At 41.3% G+C, this 23,504-nt stretch overlaps 1 protein-coding gene across 2 annotated transcripts; it reads left to right on the forward strand.

Annotated features, from left to right (window-relative positions):
- The first annotated feature begins 1,533 nt into the window (after positions 1–1,533).
- On the forward strand, positions 1,534–19,086 carry SERPINC1 (serpin family C member 1). Of its 2 annotated transcripts, XM_073563607.1 has the most exons (7): positions 1,534–1,685; positions 11,476–11,852; positions 14,265–14,480; positions 14,639–14,776; positions 15,614–16,010; positions 17,017–17,081; positions 18,761–19,086. In XM_073563607.1, the coding sequence occupies exons 2-7, from the start codon at positions 11,478–11,480 to the stop codon at positions 18,935–18,937; spliced, it is 1,368 nt and encodes a 455-aa protein (XP_073419708.1). In that variant the 5' UTR covers positions 1,534–1,685; positions 11,476–11,477; the 3' UTR covers positions 18,938–19,086. The 2 variants fall into 2 exon arrangements, with proteins under 2 accessions (XP_073419708.1, XP_073419707.1); XM_073563606.1 differs by lacking the exon at positions 1,534–1,685 and having other exon boundaries at positions 11,448–11,852.
- The last annotated feature ends 4,418 nt before the right edge of the window (positions 19,087–23,504 follow it).

The following is a 23,504-nucleotide window of genomic DNA, read 5'->3' on the forward strand; positions in this document are numbered from 1 at the left end:
AAGCCCCTTTTCAAATGAAAGCTGCAAACTGACTTGTTGCCATGGGCAACTGCCTTCCACTGCCTCTTAAACAATCAATGCAGGGTGTATATGTATGTGTGTGTATGTATGTATGTGTATGTGTATATATACACTCACTGGCCACTTTATTAGGTACACCATGCTAGTAACGGGTTGGACCCCCTTTTGCCTTCAGAACTGCCTCAATTCTTCGTGGCAGAGATTCAACAAGGTGCTGGAAGCATTCCTCAGAGATTTTGGACCATATTGACATGATGGCATCACACAGTTGGCGCAGATTTGTCGGCTGCACATCCCTGATGCGAATCTCCCGTTCCACCACATCCCAAAGATGCTCTATTGGATTGAGATCTGGTGACTGAGGAGGCCATTTGAGTACAGTGAACTCATTGTCATGTTCAAGAAACCAATCTGAGATGATTCGAGCTTTATGACATGGCGCATTATCCTGCTGAAAGTAGCCATCAGATGCCTGTTCTTAGCTGAGAGGAGTGGTACCCAGTGTGGTCTTCTGCTGCTGTAGCCCATCTGCCTCAAAGTTCGACGCACTGTGCGTTCAGAGAGGCTCTTCTGCCTACCTTGGTTGTAACGGGTGGCAATTTGAGTCACTGTTGCCTTTCTATCAGCTCGAACCAGTCTGCCCATTCTCCTCTGACCTCTGGCATCAACAAGGCATTTCCGGCCACAGAACTGCCGCTCACTGGATTTTTTTTCTTTTTCGGACCATTCTCTGTAAACCCTAGAGATGGTTGTGCGTGAAAATCCCAGTAGATCAGCAGTTTCTGAAATACTCAGACCAGCCCTTCTGGCACCAACAATCATGCCACGTTCAAAGGCACTCAAATCACCTTTCTTCCCCATACTGATGCTCGGTTTGAACTGCAGGAGATTGTCTTGACCATGTCTACATGCCTAAATGCACTGAGTTGCCGCCATGTGATTGGCTGATTAGAAATTAAGTCTTAACACACAGTTGGACAGGTGTACCTAATAAAGTGGCCAGTGAGTGTGTGTGTATATATAATATATATATATATATATATATATATATCTCCATGTATGCTGCCCATGTATGTGTAAATCCCTCGCTCTGGGAGGCATGTTTTCTAATGAAGATCTATTTATATTTTTAAAGAAATTTTTGAATAAAATTAAAGTAATATCTAGTATTTTTAATTCTCACGATGAGACAGTGTGTGTGTGTGTGTGTGTGTGTGTGTGTGTGTATATACAGTATATATATATATATATATATATACACGTGTGTTTGTAGGTATTAATGTAATTTTTTATTTTTTTACTATATTAATATAATATATAGTATTCTATTATAGTGTGCTATATATAATACAAATATTATCATTACTTTCCTGTGTATTTTAGAGATTGACGCACAATATATTATTGTTTGTGGGGCGATTTTCCTGTTGATTTTCAAGATTATATAGCTAGATTGTGTGGCAACAAAAGAGTTAAAAATAATTCCCACCCAAAGTAAAGAGCAAAGCACAGATTAAGGTTTCAACTGGTTGGTCATGCACCTTTTCACCCTGTGTCCCTGACCCCGGGGGAGTGGGACATTCAGTACCTGGACTGCTGGGACATTGGGTATTCTGCCTTCCACAACATAAAGACAATCGCTGAAGAGCAGAAGAAAAAAACAGGTAAAAATTATTTTTTAAGGTGTGTGTGTGTGTGTGTGTGGGTGTGTGTGTATATATATGTCTAGGTTGGGGTGTCGTGACAATGTATTATTTAAAGGGTTAATGCTCTATAACCCTCTAAGGGGAATGTGATTAATCGGAGCTCCTCATTCTCAGGACCCTCATGATGAGTATTGGGTGCGATTTTTTTTTTTTTTTTTTTTTTTTTTTTTTTTTTTTTTCCCCCCCACTGTGTGTGTATGTATGTATGTGTATATATATATATATATATATATATATATATATATTTTTTTTTTTTTTTTTACTGCTGCATTATTATTTTTTTTGTTTCTTGTTTTAAACCACAGCATGCAAATTTGTCTTTCTGTAAATATCCGTTTTATTTGCTGAATTTCTACATGTGGTCATTTCCTGATGAACAAGTAACTCTGTACTTTGAAACGCGTTGCGTAAACCACCATCTTTTATTTCATCATACCTGGATTTACATCTCCGTTCTATTCAGCAGCGCAGATAACATCTACAGGTTTCCCTTTTATTCTGGTAATTGAATTAGTTGGTTCAGGCATGCTGCGATATCAAAAATGCACCAAATACTCATCACACCCCTTCCGCGCCAGACAGACATGTCCGTAATGTAGAAATTCCAACACTATGGGGGAAAATCTATCGGTAGTAGAGGGTAACATAGTTGCCCGACATGGCTCAAATTGTGCACAGGGCTTTGAAATTTGTGCCGCTCTATGGCTGTTGTCGCCATTTACACCAATTTATTGAGCCTAAAAATGGATATTGGCACCTCGAGCCTTGCCAGCCACCAAAGTCATGGCTGCTCTATACATCACATAGGGTTTTAAAAAAACACAAAACCCGGACTTACATTATTGACCCAAACATAGGTCATAGAATCACACAGTGATTGAAGTTTAGTTTTGGTAGGAATAGAAGTCAGATTTTAACGTCTATCCTATATCTGCCCAAGGACGCAGTCAGATGGCCGTATAAAGCGGACCTAGATCGAAATGTAATACACGGACTGGCCGGCGGCTCTCCAGACCCATGCGTGGCAGCTGCATAGAATAACATAAAGCTGTCACCCTCGGGTGAGGAGAGCTGCCGGTCAGTCCGATCTGGTTTGATTTATACGGCAGTCTCACTGCGCCCTTAGTCATATGATTGCTGCCACTTTGGCTGCATAATGCAAATATCATGGCACTTTTTTTTTAAAGACCATCAAGAGGGAGTTCATATCGGCACTTGAGCTGTCACTAACCACTGAAGCACTCACACAGGGTCCTATGTCATAGCATGGTGATTTTTTTTTCTTTAATTGTCGGGAGACTCCTAAACACATAGAGGAAATCCAGATAGAGATGGCAAGATAAAAAATGTATTACATGGGCTTGTACATATCACGAATGTCATTCGGTATAGTTATGTCCGACATCTTCAGTATATGGCCAGTATAGAAAAATAAGGAAATTTACAAGACCAATCTCTAAATCTAGGAACATTGGGACTTTCCTTCACCCAAAGAATAGAACGGTGTCTTGCAACGCGAAGTTGCACAAAAACAAACTTGTGCTTTTTGACCCTTTTCTTGACAGTTTCTCCCAGAGCTGTCCTAAAGACTTCTATGTGCACATAGCCACTGAGCGGAAACGCCAAGTTGGTCTGCAAAGAAAGAAGGAAATGTGAAAAAAGCACACTCATTGTAATGGGTCTGTGGTCTATCCATAAAAATAAAGGATAACACTCGAAAAACTTAAAATATGAAATTGTCATCGGTGTGAGATGTGGCCAAAGGATGTCCACTTCTCTGCTTTTCTGTAACTCTTCCAGTCTCTCTGTATCTCTGGTGCAACTTGCTGATGACTCACTCTGTGACTCTCTAAGCTCAGTGACCACTTCCATCTGAGAACATCCTGCTTGAAGTCTCGTAATGGCGAGGTACTGTTGGGTGTCATCTTGGTCTCATGATGTCAAAATGTGAACAGCACGATGTGGAGAACTGTTTAATACCAATAATAACTGAACCCCAATGTTTATTGGCTGATTCATGAATCAAGCACCTGTTGTGGATTTTGATATTAAAACTTTATAGAATGCTGTATATCGGGTCTGAAAGGTGGTGGCCATATCTCATATTGGTTAAAACTGATGACAAGTTCCTTTTTAAGCTCCTTGCTGGAGAACAGCAAGTTGTGCTGAAAGTACTGAAACAATGAACAGTTGGACATGTGCATCCAAAAGTTTAGAGATGATCGCATTAAGTTCACCTGTAAAGGTTAGAGCGTATTTTAGGTTCATCCTGAAATTTTGCCCGAAGCCCAATTATCCCTAACTTTTTGGGACTAGTGTATATATTTTTGCCTATGTGTCCAGACTTTAGGGACAACCTCTGTAGTGGATATTATGGTGTAGAAAGTGCTGGAAGAAAGAGAATTGTCCAGTTGGATATAAAACTAATTGTCCAAGTACTGAAAATCTGGGGGTTTACTAATTACCTGCTAATGACCATGGATATTTGGTGCAGCAAGAGCTATCATTTCAGATAAAATCTTGAGGGATTCATCGCTTCTTCACTCATCAGATATCACATTTTAAAAACAATGGAAGCTTATTCAATGTGGGATGAGGCGAGAACAAAAACTGGTGACTTGGATCACCCTCTTATGGTATCTGTATAAGGAAGCACAGTTATCAGAGGGCATCCAATAAGTAGAAAAGGAAAAGAAAACGTGGATATGCCAACAACACGGAGGGCCCTAAGGAGAGGATAGGATTGGGTTACATGGATAGGTGCTGTAGTAGGTGCCAGGGAGGAAAGAACATGTATTTGTTGGCAAGACAGGACAGAATGATGGAAATAGGTGGTCTAGCATATCTGGGAAGGCAGATCTTTATTACGCTGGTCTAGCATATCTGGGAAGGCAGGTCTTTATTACGCTATGTTGACACGTTGAATTTTTGCTGCTTTTTTTATGCCAAGTTTAAGCTGCTTACAAAAAGCAGGCTTTGCTTAGCTATTGTTCCGTTTTTTTTTTGTTTGGTTTTTTTGTTTAGGTTTTGCTGGGTTTTTGGTGCGGCTTTTTTACTGCGTTTTTGTCAGGGTACATTTGACTCTTGTGGATGTTGATAGTTTAGTGCTTTAAAAAAAAAATCTAATTCAACTTCATTAGGGCTTGGCACCAAAAGCGCAGCAAAACCTTATGCCTGCATTTTTGCACCGTTTTTGCATTCAGCGGGTGAAAAACGCTGCAAAAACTCTAAAAGAAATGACATGCTGCATTTTGCAAAAACCAAGCCCTTTGAAAAAATAGGGGGAAAAAAAAAAGCTTTGTGCATGAGATTTCTGAAATCTTAGACTTTGCTGGTACTGTGTAACGCAGCTGAAAATTTGCATAAAAAAATAAACTGCAGAAATGCAACGTGTGAACATAGCCTTAGGGATGCACCTGTAATCTTTTTGCTAAGAAGCAGGAAGTGCATCATGTATTGCATGTCTCCTGAGGTGTGTCAGTCTGCTGGATGGAAGCAGAGTCAAGTATGCTACTGGTGAGTGACCAGTCAAAATGTGAGCGGCAGCTGAAAGAGACATATCTGGGTCTCTCTCTGAATGTAGGCTGCGCTAAGCAGTATGTTTTATGAGAACTGCAGAGAACCGTGTGGAAGCTGCAGTCTATTCGCTGGGAGAAAGCAGTGTAGTGAACTGCAAGCATCAGTGGTTGCTATAGACAATAGCTATTTGGTCTGACCTAGCTGGGGCTAGCTGAGCCATGTATGAGTAGCCAGGGTCTGATCTGTTTAGTTAGCACTTGGACAAGGCTAGGGATTTATGTTTATGATTTTGTTGTTTTGGTGCTGTGCAATCTGTGTAAAACAATAAAATCTGCACGTGTTTGGACCAAAACTGCATTGCCTGTGTGCACACTGCCTAATGCCTACCAGAGAAAGTGAATCTTTACAATTGGTGGCTGAAATGTGGGTGTGAAGAGAGAACAGGCGATTGCAGTATGATGATTCGATGTCCTGTATAAAGGTGGCTACAGCATTGCAGACACGGTCTGAAAGCATGGAGGAGCTCTCTGGCTGGGATGGACCTTGCCTTGGTGTTATGACGCTACTGGTGCAGCTCAATGGAGTGCTGGGAGCATTATACTGCCATGGGGGTGCATTGTACTACTATGAATGGGCATTACACTACGATGGCGTGCATTATACTTCTATGAAGAGGCATTATACTACTATGGGGTGCTTTATACCACTGTGGGGGTGCATTATACTACTATGGGGTTGCATTACACTGCTATGGGGGTGCATTATACCACTCTGGGGCTGCGCTATACAACTATGGGGGTGCATTACATTGCTATGGGGGTGCATTGTATTACTATGGGTTTGCATTATACTACTATAGGTCTGCATTATACCGCTATGGGGGTGCATTATACCACTGTGGTGGGGTGCATTACATTGCTATGAGGGTGCATTATACTACTGTGAAGGGGCATTACACTGAAATGGGGGTGCATTATACTACTATGGGGGTGCATTATACTGCTATGTGGGTGCATTATACTACTAAGAAGGGGCATTATACTATTGGGGTGCATTATACTATTATGGTGGTGCATTATACTGCTATGAGGGTGCATTATACTACTGTGGGGGTGCGTTACATTGCTATGGGGGGTGCAAAATACTACTTTCGGGGTGCATTATACTACTGTGGAGGTGCATTAAACTACTATGGGTCTGCATTATACTGCTATGAAGGGGCATTATACTACTATGGGGTGCATTATACCACTGTGGGGGTGCATTATACTACTATGAAGGGGCATTATACTACTGTACTATGTGGTGCATTATAATACTATGGGGTTGCATTATACTTCTATGAGGGTGCATTGTACTACTATTGGGGTGCAATATACTACTATGGGGGTGTATTTTACTATGGATGACTATTGGGAGCATTATCTTGCTATATATATGGGGTGCATTATACTACTATGGGGGTGCATTACATTGCTATGGGGTGCATTACAGTGCTATGGGGTGCATTATACTACTATGGGGGTGCATTATACTACTGTTGGGGGTGCATTATATTACTATGGGGTGCATTATACTACTATTGGGTGCATTATACCACTATGGGGGTGCGTTACATTGCTATGGGGGTGCAATATACTACTTTCAGGGTGCATTATACTACTGTGGGGGTGCATTAATCTACTATGGGTCTGCAATATACTGCTATGGGGGTGCATTATACCACTATGAAGGGGCATTATACTACTATGGGGTGCATTATACTGCTATGGGGGTACATTAAATTGCTATGTGGTGCATTATACTACTAATGGGGGTGCCTTATACTACTATGAAGGGGCATTATACTACTATGTGGTTCATTATAATCTAGGATTGCATTATACTACTATGGGGGTGCATTATACTACTGTGTAGGGGCATTATACTACTATGTGGTGCATAATACCGCTATGGGGGTGCATTATACCACTGTGGGGGTGCATTACATTGCTATGGGGGTGCCTTATACTACTATGTGGTTCATTATAATACTAGGGTTGCATTATACTACTATGGTCGTGCATATACTACTATGGGTCTGCATTATACTGCTTTGGGGGTGCATTATCCTGCTATGGGGTGCATTATACTACTGAGAGGGTGCATTATACTACTATTGAGGTACAATATACTACTATGGGGTGCATTATACTAGTATGGGTGTGCATTTTACTATTATGGATGACTATTGAGTGCATTATATTGCTATATATATGGGGGTGCATTACATTGCTATGGGGTGCATTATACTATTATGGTGGTGCATTATAATATTATGGGGTTGCATTATACTACTGTGAGGGTGCATTATACTACTATTTAGTGCATTATACCACTATGGATGATTATGAGGGCAAAATGGAGGGACATGAGGGCAGTATGGAGAGACATGAGGCAAAATGGCATGACACATGGGGTCCAGAATGTGGGATATTATTACTGTAGGGGCTAATTAAAGGATATTATTTTCGAGGATACGGTTTTCATTGTGGGGGAGGGGAGGTCCTGTTACTATTTTTCATCACCTGGCGTAGTGTACAGGTTGGGGAAAATTGGGGATTGTGCTCTAGATAACTGTTATTTTCTGCAGAGATGAGTCCTGGTTGGAAGAAGTGATGGCAGTGTGCGCTGGATGAAGATGAAGGACTTCAACTAGAGACGTCACCGGTGAGTCAGTGTGTTACCTGTACACTGACACTATACACTATATATAGATCTCGTTTATATAATGTCACTCGTGTACACTGACACTATATACAGAGCTTCTGTGAGTAATGTCACTGGTGATCCCTGTATTACCTGTACATTAACACTATATACAGAGCTCCTGTGTATGTCACTGGTGATCATTGTATTATGTGTACACTGACACTATACACTGTGAAGTATATACAAAGCTCCTGTGCATAATGGCTCTTATGATACAATTAGTATTGTGGGTTTTTTTAATTAGTGATCAGTATTGTAGTATTCGGTCACTATGTAGTTGTAATATGTGGTCTAGTCATGGTGTGGCGGTATTTGTCTTTGTATGTCGTATTATTGTTCACTATGGGGTAGCAATATGTGGTCTGACCATAGTGTGGTGGTATTTGTCCCTTATATGTGGTATTATTGGTCACTATGTGGTGATATGTGGACTGGTCACAGTGTGGCCGTATTTGTCCCTTGTGTGTGGTATTATTCGGTCACTATGTCGTGGTAATATGTGGTCTGGCTATGGTGCGGTGCTATTTGTCCCTTGTATGTGGTATTATTCGGTCACTATGTGGTGGTAATATGTGGTCCAGTCATGGTGTGGTGGTGGTTGTCCCTTGTATGTGGTATTATTCGGTCACTATGTGTGGTAATATTTGGTCTGGCCATGATGTGACAGTATTTGTCCCTTGTATCTGGTATTATTGTTTATTTAAAAAAATGTATGTGACACATTTCCTTAAAGAAACATAAAGATATACCTAAAAAGAGTATTGGATATTTTAACAAATATTTAATAGGTTAGAGTAGAGTAGGGCCCAGCCAAAGAGTCTACCTTGTCATGGTGGCAGCTTACAAAAAATCTTTTAGCCAAAACAAAAGCTGCTGGCTATGTATGTGATCTGGTGTTAGATGGGAACTGATAATGTGTGATTGGTGAGGACGTAGTGCAGATATGGAGTTTTTCTATGCGTGGGCGGTGGGACTGTGGAAGGTTCAAGTGTTGGAGGTGGAGCCTGAACAGAGACTCAAGGGGGCCCTAAAATTTTGTCAGTATAGTGCCCCGAAATTCCTGGTGGCAGTCCTGGCCAGTGGACTGCAGCATTGGCCAACACAAGCCTTACTTTGCCTACCCTGTCTGCAGTGCTGTTCTACATCCTGCCATGGGCCTCAGGCATGCCAGGTGACTGTGGAACGGTGTAAAAGTTATGGGACTTCTGTACTCAGGAAGTTTGGAAAGGGACACACTTCTGCATATGCTAATCCCTGGGGTGGGGGTAAGGTGTATTAATGATGCGACACCAAGAACTTTCCTTTGCCCAAGTAAACCTATGTACACACACTGGCTTTGCATCCCACCAAGTGCGGAGTTGCACGCTATGGGATTTGTGGGCTGAAGTGGTAGCGTCCAGTAGTCTGCTATGTCACCAGCAGTCGGCTGTAGTGACAAGGCCACATGATGTGAATGGTGACTTTTCTCTCGCTGTACTGGATAGAGAGGAGGATGTAGTGTACTGAACTCGGACCAGCGTCAGTGCATGTGTGCAGTGGATAGTACTGTGTACAGTGTGTAGGACTGTGTGCAGTGAGTTTGCAGCATTATGATGTGTCGGCATTGGTAGTGCAGTGTGCACTGTGTGAGGTTGTGTCTTCAGAGCAGTTTGGTACTTGTTCAAGTGTTGAGGTTGCTTTTAGTACCAGACTGACTGCATGTAAGTAGAAGAACATTTTGTGTAGCGTGTAGGTAGCAGAGCATTGCGTGAAGTGTGTAGGTAGCAGAGCTCTGTGCTGTAGATAGCAGAGCCCTGTGTGAAATGAGTGAATGGTGTTCCCCAGAAGCTGGGAGGCTATATTTAGTTTTAATAGCGACCAGCACTCTGTTTGGGCAAAGGGGGTGTTATATGTAGCATAGCTGGGAAGGACAAGTTTAGATTTCAGCTCTGCAGGTCTTGATGCACCTGTAGTGTTTTTTGATAAGAATCAGGAAGTGGATTCTGTGTATGGTAGTCTCCTGAGATGCGTCAGTCTGCTGGATGAAGCAGAGTCTAGTGTGCTACTGGTGAGTGATCAGTCAAAATGTGATCTGTAGCTGAGCGAGACATGCCATTGTCTCTCAATTAATGGAGACTGCGCTAAGTAGTCGGTTTGTGAGAATGGCAGAGAACCGTGTGGAAGCTGCAACCTGTTTAGTGTGACCTGTGCTCGGAGTTGAACACCTGTTTGGCTCTGGTAGCTGCTGAAGGGAATTCTGCAACTGGTGGGATGGTGCCTCTTCTGAATATGAAGTCTGCTTCGGGAGAGAGGACTGTAATGTTTGGGTGATCCCGCACTGACATATATGATCATGATTAAATGCACAAGCTGTGTGCAGAGAAGTGCAAGGATCAGTGGGTGCTATGAACAATGACTGTTTTGTTTGACTGAGCCGTGTATGAGTACCAGGGTCTCTTCTGTTAACATCTGGACAAGGCTACGGATTTATGTTTATAATTGTTTTGGTGCCGTGCAACCTAAGGAAAGCAAAAAATACAGCACATTTTGACCAAAACTGCATTGCCTGTGTGAACGCTACCTAATGCCTAACCCCTACCAGAGAGAATGAACCCCTACAGTGGCTCTTGTATTTGGTTAGGCTGGTTATAAGGTGATTTTAGGTGTGGTGAAGAAACTCATTCTCAGATAGAAGCAAATCTAACCTTTTGGTTCTCATGACTTTTTTGTAGTTGGTCAAGAACACAGAACTGAAAGTTGGTCAGAGATGACCAATGATTTCTTGAGCGGAGCAGGGAAGGTGTGGAGGGCACTACTGGCTCCTTGTTTGGTCCCTAATGTCAAAGAATGGGTTATGAATGTTTTAGATTCGTTGCCATAATATCCAAGTCCAAAACTGTTGTTGAAGGAAAAAAAGCTGAAAAAAATGCTGATGTCATGAATTGGGGACTGTGGTGGCGCGGCAACGGCCAACTCCCGCCACCAAATAAAGCGGACATTGGGGGGCTCCAGCTCCAAGAAGGATTCTCGAAAGTGTGCAACCAAGTATTATAATGAGTGACGGACACCTAAAAAAGGGCCCCTGTGTAAGAACAGTATATGGGCCCTTTGCAGGCCACTAGTTTATGACCGAAGTTGTTTGCTGCTTTGGAGATGGATATGGGCCCCCTTACCTCTTGGGCCGCTGTGCAGATGTACAGGTTGTACCATTGATATGTCTACCCCTGTATTGAAAATGTCAGGTCTCTAGTTTGGCCATGGCATTGTGCTATAATGTACAGTGTATCAGCATATAAAAGTTTTTACAATTCTCACTCCAACTTAGGAGAAAGTTTGAAGCCATCGGTCAGATAAGAACAATTTATCCTAAATTTCCTGCTTGGAAGTAACTGAAAATCTGGGAAATCTAAGGCATAAAAGTTCCATAAAAGACCTTTTTCCTATAACACTGCAGTTAGTAAATGATGTTTCATGGCCTGTCTTCTCACATTTATTGTAGGCATGCATCTCCTTCCAGCACTGCTCTTAAGTCTTTTGGGCTTGGTTTCTTCCCACGCCCAATATCCTGATATTTGCATTGCTAAACCCAAAGATATTCCTCTGAACCCTCTGTGCATCTATCGTAAAGAAGTGGTAGAAGTGGAGGAACAAGAAGTGAAGGAGGCCTATCCTCCAGAGAAGATCCCTGAGAATACTAACCCTAGGGTCTGGGAACTCTCCATGGCAAATTCCAGGTTCGCAATGGACCTCTTCAAAATTGTAGCCGACTCCAAAACCAATGCCGAAAATCTCTTTATGTCGCCATTAAGCATCTCTCAGGTCTTCACCATGGCAAAGCTTGGGGCTTGTGATAACACTTTAAAGCAGCTTATGGAGGTGAGTGCAAAATACTGCCACAATAATACATGCTTCCCTTTTAAGTGTCTTTTGCATTTCACGTTTCTTTTATAGGAAATGTTTGTTTGATGATCTTTTTTTCTATTTTTTTATTCCATAAGGTGGCCATATTGAAGGCAGAAGCATGCTTCCTTTAGAGATATAGACAGCAAAGCAGCACCTTAGTGGCTGCAATTATTGGAAGTTTATGGTCAGAAAATTCTCTCTGAAAAGAGCTAGAAATGGCAGGGAATTGAATAGGCGGTGAGCTGCAGGCCTTGGAAATACCCACTAAATAGTGTATGGTGATGGGATGTCCTGCTCCTTACATTGCTTACATTCGGACACTGATCTATGGGGTTCAGTGTGTCGTACCCCCATATAACTGATATTTATGATCTATCCTCAATATCAAAGTAGTGGACCACCCCATTAATGATGTAATTTTTCAAGGAAACTAACTATACAGTTGTCTTGCCTCAACAGTTGGAATATATGTTACATTATATGGGTTGTCCTACAGATACAACTTATTATCTAACAGAATTACTGGTGGTCCCACCGATAGTGAGAACAGCGCTCGGCTGTCTCCGTCACGCCAATTATCTTTAAACGGAATGACACCCCTCATACTGCCCTATTCACACAGTTGACATCAGACCCACATTCTTGTGATTGATGAGGGTCCCGGTGGTGGGATCCTCAGAGATCAGACACTTATGAAGTATTTTATTGATGCGCAATAAGTAGTGATTGTAGGTCAGACCCTTTAAGCACATGACTAAAGTTAATCTACCATATATATAATGAAGAAAAACAGAAAACTGAGCCAGAGTATGACTTAAAAACATTCATGATGTAAAGGCATGTTCACACTGGCCATAGAAACAAGCAAAACCAAAGAAAAGACTGTGTGCATATACACTAATGAAAATAAGTAAAAAAGCAAGTGTATTAAATAATTAACATAGGGTACTTAGTAAACACTGTTTTTGAAAAAAAAAAAAAAATGAAAATATAATATAGGCAAAGGATTCTTAAACTTTTCCCATTGACCACAAGGCTTTATCAGTGCTAAACTTCATGCCAAATTACACCACATCCAAGCTGTGTTGAATTTGGCTTCCATTAAATTTCTAGAGGAAATTATTATGAGGGACCATCCTCCATTTTTACAGAAAATTATAAGCACACGGGACATATTGTCAATCAGATTAATTGTGTATTTCTGGATCAAAGACTTAAAGGGAATCTGTCATCCCTTTTTTCGAATATGAGCTGCCGGTACAGACATCAGGGGCTTATCTACAGCATTCTGAAATGCTGTAGATAAGCCCCCGATGTAACCTGAAAGATAAGAAAAAAGAGTTAGATTATGCTCACCCCGGCGTCCGTTTCGGTCCGATGGGTGTTGCGGTCCAGTCCGGCGCCTCCCATCTTGCAGCGATGACTGGCTCTTCATTCCTGCCCGTCATGGATCCGGCGCAGGCGCACTGCTCTGCCCTGTTAAGGGCAGAGCAGAGTCCTACAATACGCAGGCGCCGGGAGAGGTCCGGCGCCTGCGCACTGCAGTATTCTGCTCTGCCCTCAACAGGGCAGGAAGAAAAGAAGAGGATGGCATCGTATGAAGATGGAAGGCGCCGGACCGGACCACAACACCCATCGGACCAAAACGGACGCTGGGGTGAGTATAATCTAACTTTTCTTTCTTATCTTTCAGGTTACATCGGGGGCTTATCTACAGCATTACAGAATGCTGTAGCTAAGCCCCTGATGTCGGTACCGGCAGCTCATATTTGAAAAAAGGGGTGACAGATTCCCTTTAAAACTTAGTGGCAAATTTCTGACTCCAAAGGCATCTCCACATGGGGTTGTCTTCTGCTTGACCTTTGGACTTATTATTCTCTCAGAAACTTAGCACATTGGCCAAATTGGCCGAAATTGATGGGTTTGGCCAACAATCTAATGAGTATGGAGGCGCCAGACAACTGCTTATCCGGGAAGAGGTTGGATTGGGCATGTCCAATATTGGACTGCCAGTTGTATTGTTACCCTATAGGTAAGCCACCGGCTGAACTGTCAGCTGGTGGCTCTCTCATGGAGAACATGGGAGCGCTCTGCCAAGCGAACATGTATGGGAGAATCATGGGGACGGTTGGTGCCGAATTATCAGCCAAAGCATGATTCGGCCAACAGCATCTCATTTGTATAGCGGCTTTGAGCTCGTTGGAGGATCCTTGGGTGTTCTTGTTGGCCAGTCAAATCCTTGCCTCCAGGGAACTACCTATGTAGCAGAGAAGTGGTAAAATGCTGACCACAATCCTCAAAATCTTGTATAATCCAATATTTACTTTTAGCTAAGCCTCAACTATTTTTATATCCTATAAATAATTAATTTACTTGTTCTAATAGGTTTTCCACTTTGACCAAGTTTCAGAAAAGGCCTCCGATCAAATCCATTTCTTCTTTGCAAAATTGAACTGTAGACTATACCGAAAAGCCAACAAGTCATCAGAACTGGTATCTACCAATCGTCTCTTTGGGGAAAAGTCTTTGACCTTTAACGAGACGTATCAAGAAATCAGTGAGGCTGTTTATGGAGCTAAATTATGGCCTCTGAACTTCAAGGTATGGGTAGTTACTATGCAAAAGTAAAATGTATTTCTCATAGGTCTAGCATCATTGTCTCACTGAATAAGTGAATTCATCATATGACTGCAGCTCTGGAGTTTAACGTGAATTTGATGAATATAATAATATTCAATAATTATGTTTTTGTGTACTAGGAGAAAGCTGAAGCGTCTCGTGAAACCATCAATAATTGGGTGTCCAATAAGACTGAGAAGAAAATCACTGATGTGATCCCAGAAGGTGCCATCACAGAAGATACCATCCTTGTCTTGGTGAACGTCATCTACTTCAAGGTGCGAAGTCACACAAAATGTTCACACTGCTGAACCTGGAGAAACCTAATTCTTCAGGTCAATTCAATTAAGGAGATGCCTAACCTGGGGGCTTGTTTTATTTTTGCCTGGCGAACTGGTGCTTTTATATTAAGATAATTTTGGGTACATACTTTGCTTTGATTGCTTCTTATTGCATTTTTTGCGGCGTTCAAAAAGCTTCAATCATGGCTAATTTTTTTTCTCTTTTCCTATGGCTTTTACCAATCAGGTTAATTAATTTTATTGTTTGATAGATCAAACTTTTCTGGACACTAGAATCCGTTTTTTTTTTTCTTTCATTGTTGTTAAAAGGGGAAAACGTGGGTGATTCAAAATTTTCTTTATATATAGTTTTAAAAACTGTATTTTTCTCCATTTTTTTAAATTTTACTTTATTCGTTAGTCCCTTTAGGGGACTTGAACCCACGATTGTTTACTACTATATACAGCAATGACACAGTAGTTCTGTATATAGTCCAAATCAGAGGCTTCTATGACGCCTATCCGCCACAGGCTGGAGAAGCGATCACATGAAAGGCACGAGGGCGTTCAGCTGGTCACCAGCAATCATAATCGCTCATCGGCTCCCTGCGATTGTCTTGCAGGGGAGTTGATGGGAGCCTGAACTAATGTCATAAAATAGTTACAAACTCCCAGGCAGAAAGAGCTCACTGACAGATTCAGAAGGAAAACAATACAAAAGTTTTAAAGAAACCCAATTGCAAATACGATGTCTATCCCGAAATACATGCATTTAATTAAAAAAAAAAATGTCCCAAAAGATCTCCCTTATCCTTTAATCCTTATCATCTTTAGGGCTTGTGGAAGTCAAAGTTTGACGCTTTGAATACGGAAAAAGCAGAATTCCACGTTCCTGGGAGAACAGAATCTTGTGAAGTCCCAACCATGTATCAGGAGAGCAAGTTCCGCTATGGCTCCTACAAGGATGATGCCGTTCAGGTTCTTGAATTACCTTACAAGGGTGATGATATATCAATGGTGTTGGTTCTGCCATTTGAAGATACCCCGCTTGAAACAGTGGAGCAGATAGTGACCCTGGATAAGTTCTCAGATTGGCTAAACAATCTTCAAGAAATGCAGTTATCTGTGCATCTCCCCCGCTTCAAGATTGAAGACGAATTCAGCGTTAAAGAAAAATTAGAAAAGTTGGGTCTTGTGGACCTGTTTGACCCACAAACTGCACGGCTGCCAGGTAATGATTGCGCTGGCGCAAATTTGATCCTTGGTTTAAACTTTAAGATATCAATACTAGTGATGAGTGAACATGCTCAAATAAGGTGCCATCCTAGTGTAATTGGCGTGCTCGAAAAATATGTTCGAGTCCCCGCGACTGCATGTCTTGCGGCTGTTCGACAGATACAACATATGCGGGGATTACCTGTTTATTAGGCAATCCCTGCATGTATTGCGCCTGTTGAACAAGACATGCAGGCGTGGGGACGCAAACATATTAGCGCACAAAGAAGACTTAGGACCCGAGAATGCTCAGATAACACCTTTTCTGACCACTTTCGCTCATCACTAATCAATACATAAGTGAAATTGGACTTGAATGTGATAAATTTATGTGACACAGTTCATGTTTCTCCTACTGAATGAATTAACCTCAATTTTTCCATTAGTAAAAAAAAAACAAAAACCTTTTTTTGATCAGTATGCTTGGTCCGAATTTGATCTGCAAATTGGACAAAAAAAAATTCTTTTTTTATTTTGCGGATAATCGGACATGTTAATATCATTGTAAACTATAAGGGTTACATGTTCTAAACGTAAAAAACACAGATCGAACTTGTACATGAAAAACAGACACGTGAATGTGGCCATAGGAAAGCAGGACTGCTTTTCTATAACGTTATCTACGTACAAATATTACCCTCATTCACAATTTGCCTAAGCTTCATTATAATATTAGGTAATTTGTTAAATGAATGATTAGATGCTGTCCTTGTTTGCACATGGTGCAGTGTACTGTGCCAAAAACACTGCTCACGTAGTAAGGTAAGGACCTGCTGCAGGACAGCGGCCTACCTGGGAATTCACCGACTCAACGGTGGCCAGTCCAAGCATGGTACCTTGGGAAGCGATATATTTCCTTGCAAACTCTGCATCCAATCTTCCTTCTATATAAGATATTAGCTGCTGTGTTTTACGTTTTTAAACTTTTGCTTTTTTCTTTCTAAAATTTAATCTTTTTGTAGGTATTGTTTCCGGTGGAAGATCAGACTTGTATGTGTCAGATGCATTTCACAAAGCATTCTTAGAGGTAAGATAATACTGGTGAAGGATGGACAATACTTGCGGAACCTTAGACCCTTTGTTAAAATCTGACATGTCACTTTGTTAATACCTCTGGAATACTTTAATATATCCCAGTGATTCTGAGATTTTGTTTTTGTGACGCATTGTATTTTATGTTAGTGGAAAATAAAAATATCGAAATATATAAAAATATTTGATGAAAAATTCCACAAAATTGGAATTTTGAAACTTTGAGTGCACCCTTCAAAATATTTAAAACTATTGGGCAGCAAGTTTTTAAACCTTTCTAGTGCTTTATAAAAATGAATACAAAGGGGAATGAAAAATTAAATATTTTTCCACTAAAATGTTGCTTTTGCCTCAAATTTTTAATTTTCACAAGGGGTAAAAATACAAAATGGACCCCACAGTTGTCTTTTTTTTTTTTTTTTGCAATTTCTCCTGCGTGCACTGATGCTACCAGACTAGACTTTTGGACACACGCAGAGATGAGAAGCGCAAGGAGCACTTACGTTTTGGAGCTCAAATTTAGCTGGAATAGATTGTGGACGCCATGTTGCATTTGCAGAGCCCCGGGGTGCCAAAATGGCAGAAACTCGCCCCAAAAATGTACCCATTTTGGAAATTAAACCCGTAGAAGAATTTATCTAGCGGTGTGGTGAGCATTTAGAATCCACAGGTGTCTCACAGAACTTTGTAGCACTGGGCCGTGAAATAGAAAAATTACGTTTTTCTCCCACTTTTTTCTCCTCATTTTAGTGCCAAAGTTTTACTTTTCACAATGTGTCCCCAGAACCCTAAAATCGACCCCATCATTTATTAGTCAATTTCTCACTAACATAGTGATATTTTGGCCCCCGACATAATTTACTGGGATAGATTTAGGAGGCCCCCATTATATCAGATGGTCCGCTGGTTGGGTGGGCTTTTATTTAACGTGTATGGGGACCTTTATTCTTCAGGAAATGATGAAGTAGCGTCCCCTCAGTCCCAGATCAAGGGCTGATGAAGATTTGCATTAAGAGTCTTGTCTCTATTTATTTGATTTCTTAGTTTATATAGACCACCGGCAGCACCATAGATATGACTTTCCATGCAAAGAGAAAAGGTCGCACTCATCGAGACCGAAGTTTCACTGATTTATTGACATATCATGAACATGTCAAGTCGGGGGAGTGACATAAGGAGTGCAAGGGAGGCTTGTCACTCCCCCGACTTGACATGTTCATGATATGTCAATAAATCAGTGAAACTTCGGTCTCGATGAGTGCGACCTTTTCTCTTTGCATGGATTCCCAGGATTGACTGTTTCCAGGTCTGGCACCCGAGATTCCCAGCTGATGGGCTTCTGTATGCCGCACATCATTTGAAGTCACACAGTAACAGCGGTGCCGTCCGCTTTTTATCTTGAGTTTTGTGATAGATATGACTTTAATGTAACCATCCAGATTGAGAAAATGACTCTGCTTATTTTGTTCCAATCAATACAGTAAAGCTGGCAAGTGAGCCTTTTTCTTTCTGCTCACATGACAAGTGAAAAATTAAAAATATGATGATATGCTCCTTTTTTTGTGACTTGAAGTTAAGGATCTGCTTGAATAATGAGTCAAATGTGTTTTTGCTTTTTTTTCTCTCTGATTGTGGGAACTCAAAGGAAACCAATTAAATCTTTTTCTTTTTTAGGTCAATGAAGAGGGCAGCGAAGCGACAGCAACAACTACTATTTTGATATCCGGACGCTCATTCGGCCCAAGGAGGGTCACATTTAGAGCCAACAGACCCTTCCTGGTCTTCATTCGAGAAGTTGGAATCAATGCTATTATTTTCATGGGCAGAGTTTCCAATCCTGGATGTAATTAATAATTATATTATGCCCTTGCTTCAATCCACTTCCACATGTCTGCCTTCCAGCCTTCTTAAAGGCACATTATCGTTTTTTGTTTTCACTTGTTTACGTAATGGATATATTAATATTTGATGGTATAATAAAACTTGATGCTGAATAAAAATCATGTTATAAGTCTTTTTTTTTTTCTGTGCGTTTGGAGAATAAGGCTAAGGGACGCTCAGGACCCCTTTTGTAAGCCATAATGGAAATTTGATCTCTAACTGGTGTGGTAGTTCAACTCACTTAGCAGTGCACGGAGGAAGAAAACATGAACACTGTCTCTTCAAATCTTTGGTTGGTTTATTATATGGCAGCATAAACCAACAAGAAAGGGACAGTAAATGCAGCCTTTCAGGCAAAAACAGGAAAACAACAAAGAAAAATGCTGTAACAGACTCCATATGTTTGCATGTAGCAGCCCGCTCTGCAGCAACACGGGATTCAGTCTTTCCTCCTTTGGACACAAACCACTGGAGATCCTCCCTCCAGTCCTGCTGAATAAAGACTGCCTCTGGAGCCCAGATATTTAAGCCCCAGACCATATGACTCTTCTGTCATGTGACTAAACACATGACTGTGACATCACACAGGTCCTGTCAGCACACGGTGGTGCCGGCTCTGCAGGTGGAGCTAAGGTAGACATCCTCCCACCTTGTCTATGGACGTCCACATAAAAACCAGCCCATTCATGCAACTTGGCTTAATCCTCACAACACTTAATGTGCTGGAGGAAAATACTCACATCACTGACGCCATTAAGCGTAGTGGCACAGATCTCCCGTCCAGTACTATACCAGTGATGTTGTTACACCGGGTATTTTCAGTTGCCTGCATGTTATGCTATTATTTCTCCATGCAACAGTCAAATTTAACCCCTTACCTACAATTTACGTAATATTCCGTCCATGTGACCCTGGACCTAATTACCATGGACGGAATATTACGTCACCGCGATCAGCGGCGCCCACGTGGTGAGCGCCGCTGATCGCGGCCGAGTGTCAGCTAATTATCATAGCTGACACCCGGCACAATGTGTCAGGGGCGGTCACGGACCGCCCCCGACACGTTAACCCCTTGCACACCGCGATCAAACACGATCGCGGTGTACCGGGGGTTAAGGGGAAGCATCGGCAGGGAGGGGGCTCCCTCCTTGCTTCCCTGAGCCCCCCACGGCAGCGCAATGTGCAGCGCTGCTGCGGGGGACTCCTTTCCTGCAGGTCCCCGGATCCAATATGGCAACGGGGACCTCCGGGGGCCTGCAGGAAGCTGGCTTCCTCAGTGCCTGCAAAGCGCAGGCATGAGGAAGCCTGTGCAGTGCCTGACAGATCGCTGATCTGTCACAGCGATCTGTGATGTGACAGATCAGCGATCTGTCACAGGACAGTTATGTCCCCCCTGGGACATTGTAATAAAGTAAAAAAAAAAAAAAAAAAAGTGTAAAAATAATTTTAAAAAAATCGCTAAATAAATTAAAAAAAAAAAAAAAAATTCCCCAATAAAGTCATTTTTTGGAAATAAAAAAAAAACAATAAAAGTACACATATTTGGTATCGCCGCGTCCGTAACGACCCGCCCTATAAAACTGTCCCAATAGTTAACCCCTTAAGCGAACCCCTTAAAAAATAAATATAAAAAACGAAGCAAAAAATGATTTATCATACCGCCGAACAAAAAGTGCAATAACGCGCGATCAAAAAGACTCATATAAATATCCATGGTACCGCTGAAAACGTCATCTTGTCCCGCAAAAAACGAGCCGCCATACAGCATCATCAGCGAAAAAATTAAAAAGTTATAGCTCGCAGAATAAAGCGATGCAAAAATAATTATTTTTTATATAAAATTGTTTTCATTGCATAAAAGCGCCAAAACATAAAAAAAGACCTAAATGAGGTATCGCTGTAACCGTACTGACCCAAAGAATAAAACCGCCTTATCAATTTTACCGCACCTGGAACGGCGTAAACGCACCACCCAAAAGAAATTCATGAAACGCTGGTTTTTGTAAATTCTGCGTCCCAAAAAACGAAATAAAAAGCGATCAAAAAATGTCACATGCCCGAACATGATACCAATGAAAGCGTCAACTCATCCCGCAAAAAATAAGACCTGACATGACTCGGTGGGTCAAAATCTGGAAAAATTATAGCTCTCAATATGTGGTGATGCAAAAACTATTTTTACAATAAAAAGCGTCTTTTAGCGTGCGACAGCCGCCAAACATAAAAACCGCCATAAATAGTAAATCAAACCCCCCGTTATCACCCCCTTAGTTAGGGAAAAATAATAAAATTAAAAAAATGTATTTATTTCCATTTTCCCATTAGGGTTAGGGCTAGGGTTAGGGTTAGAATTGGGGGTTTCCACTATTTGCGCACATCAGGTGCTCTCCAAACGCAACATGGCATCTGATCTCAATTCCAGCCAATTCTGCGTTGAAAAAGTCAAATGGTGCTCCTTCCCTTCCAAGCTCTGCCATGCACCCAAACAGTGTTTTACCCCCTCATGTGGGGTATCAGCCTACTCAGGACAATTTGCAAAACAACTTTTGGGGTCCTATTTCTCCTGTTGCCCTTAGGAAAATAAAAATTTGGGGGCAAAAATATCATTTTTGTGGAAAAAAAATATTTTTTTATTTTCACGCCTGGGCGTTATAAACTTCTGTGAAGTACTTGGGGGTTCAAAGTTCTCACCACACATCTAGATAAGTTCCTTGGGGGGTCTAGTTTCCAAAATGGTGTCATTTGTGGGGGGTTTCCACTGTTTTGGTACATCAGGGGTTTTCCAATCGCGACATGATGTCCGATCTCAATTCCAGCCAAAAACGTCAAATGGCGCTGCTTCCCTTCCGAGCTCTGCCATGCGCCCAAATAGTGGTTTACCCCCACATGTGGGGTATCAGCGTACTCAGGACAAATTGCACAATAACTTTTAGGGTCCTGTTACCCTTGGGAAAATAAAAATTGGGGTGAACAGATCCTTTTTGTGGAAAAAATATGATTTTTTAATTGTACCGCTGTACGTTATAAACTTCTGTAAAGCCCTTGTGGGTTCAAAGTTCTCACCACATATCTAGATAAGTTCCTTGGGGGGTCTAGTTTCAAAAATGGGGTCACTTGTAGGGGGTTTCCACTGTTTAGGTACATCAGGGACTCTCCAAACGTGACATGGCGTCCGATCTGAATTCCAGCCAATTTTGCATTGAAAAAGTCAAACGGCGCTCCTTCCATTCTGAGCTCTGCCATGCGCCGAAACAGTCGTTCCCCCCCACATATCAGGTATCAGCGTACTCAGGACAAATTGCACAATAACTTTTGCTGTCCAATTTTTCCTGTTACCCTTGGTAACATAAAAAAAATTGAACCTGAAGTATTTTTTTTGTGAAAAAAAGTTAGATCATTTTTTTTTTAAATATTCAAAAAAATTCCTGTGACGCACCTAAAGGGTTAATAAACTTCTTGAATGTGGTTTTGAGCACCTTGAGGGGTGCAGTTTTTAGAATGGTGTCACTTTTGGGTATTTTCTATCATATAGACCCCTCAAAGTGGCTTCAAATGTGATGTGGTCCTAAAAATAAAAGTGTTGTAAAAATGAGAAATCGCTGGTCAACTTTTAACCCTTATAACTTCCTAACAAAAAAAAATTTGGTTCCAAAATTGTGCTGATGTAAAGTAAACATGTGGGAAATGTTAGTTATCAAGTTTTTTGTGTGCCGTATCTCTGTGATTTAAGGGCATAAAAATTCAAAGTTGGAAAATTGCGAAATTTTCAAATTTTTCGCCAAATTTCCGTTTTTCTCACAAATAAACGCAAGTTATTTGAATGAAATTTTACCACTAACATGAAGTACAATATGTCACGAGAAAACAATGTTAGAATCACCGGGATCCATGGAAGCGTTTCAGAGTTATTACCTCATAAAGGGACAGTGGTCAGAATTGTAAAAATTGGCCCGGGAGTTAACGTGCAAACCACCGTTGGTAGTGAAGGGGTTAAAGAGGACCTCTCACCAGTACAAAAGTGTCCAATTTTTACTCTGTTAATTTCCACTGCTCCCCTGAATGTTTTTATTTTTTTTTTAATCCACCATACGGTTCCAGAGATACAGGCTTTATTTTAATTGCTCTTAAGTTCTATGGCTTTTAAAAGGGGGCGTGGCTAATCGGTTAATAATGCAGTGCAGCCTAAAGACACGCCCCCGAGGATCCTGTAAGCCACAATCACTTGCAAAGACCAAGCATGAAATAAAAGGGCCAATATTTCTAAAACCATATAGCCAAAAAAAAAATACTTGGGAGCAGTGGGAACAAATTAGGAGGAAAAACGGGGCACTTTTGACTTAATGACCGATCCTTTTTAAAGGATCAGATGTGTTGGATTCAATATGCCCAATCATTTATTGTCCCGGAAGAGAAATCACTGGCAATAATTCTTACCATTTATATTAAAATGCATACTCCAAGGCCACGATTCATCAAGACTAGCAATTTTCATGCCCGTTTTCATAAAGGCTCATTCTGGAATAAAACACTCCTGAGT

This window comes from Dendrobates tinctorius, unplaced genomic scaffold (assembly GCF_039654945.1).
Source record: "Dendrobates tinctorius isolate UK_male_01 unplaced genomic scaffold, ASM3965494v1 ptg000396l, whole genome shotgun sequence".
Classification (NCBI taxonomy): Eukaryota; Metazoa; Chordata; class Amphibia; order Anura; family Dendrobatidae; genus Dendrobates; species Dendrobates tinctorius.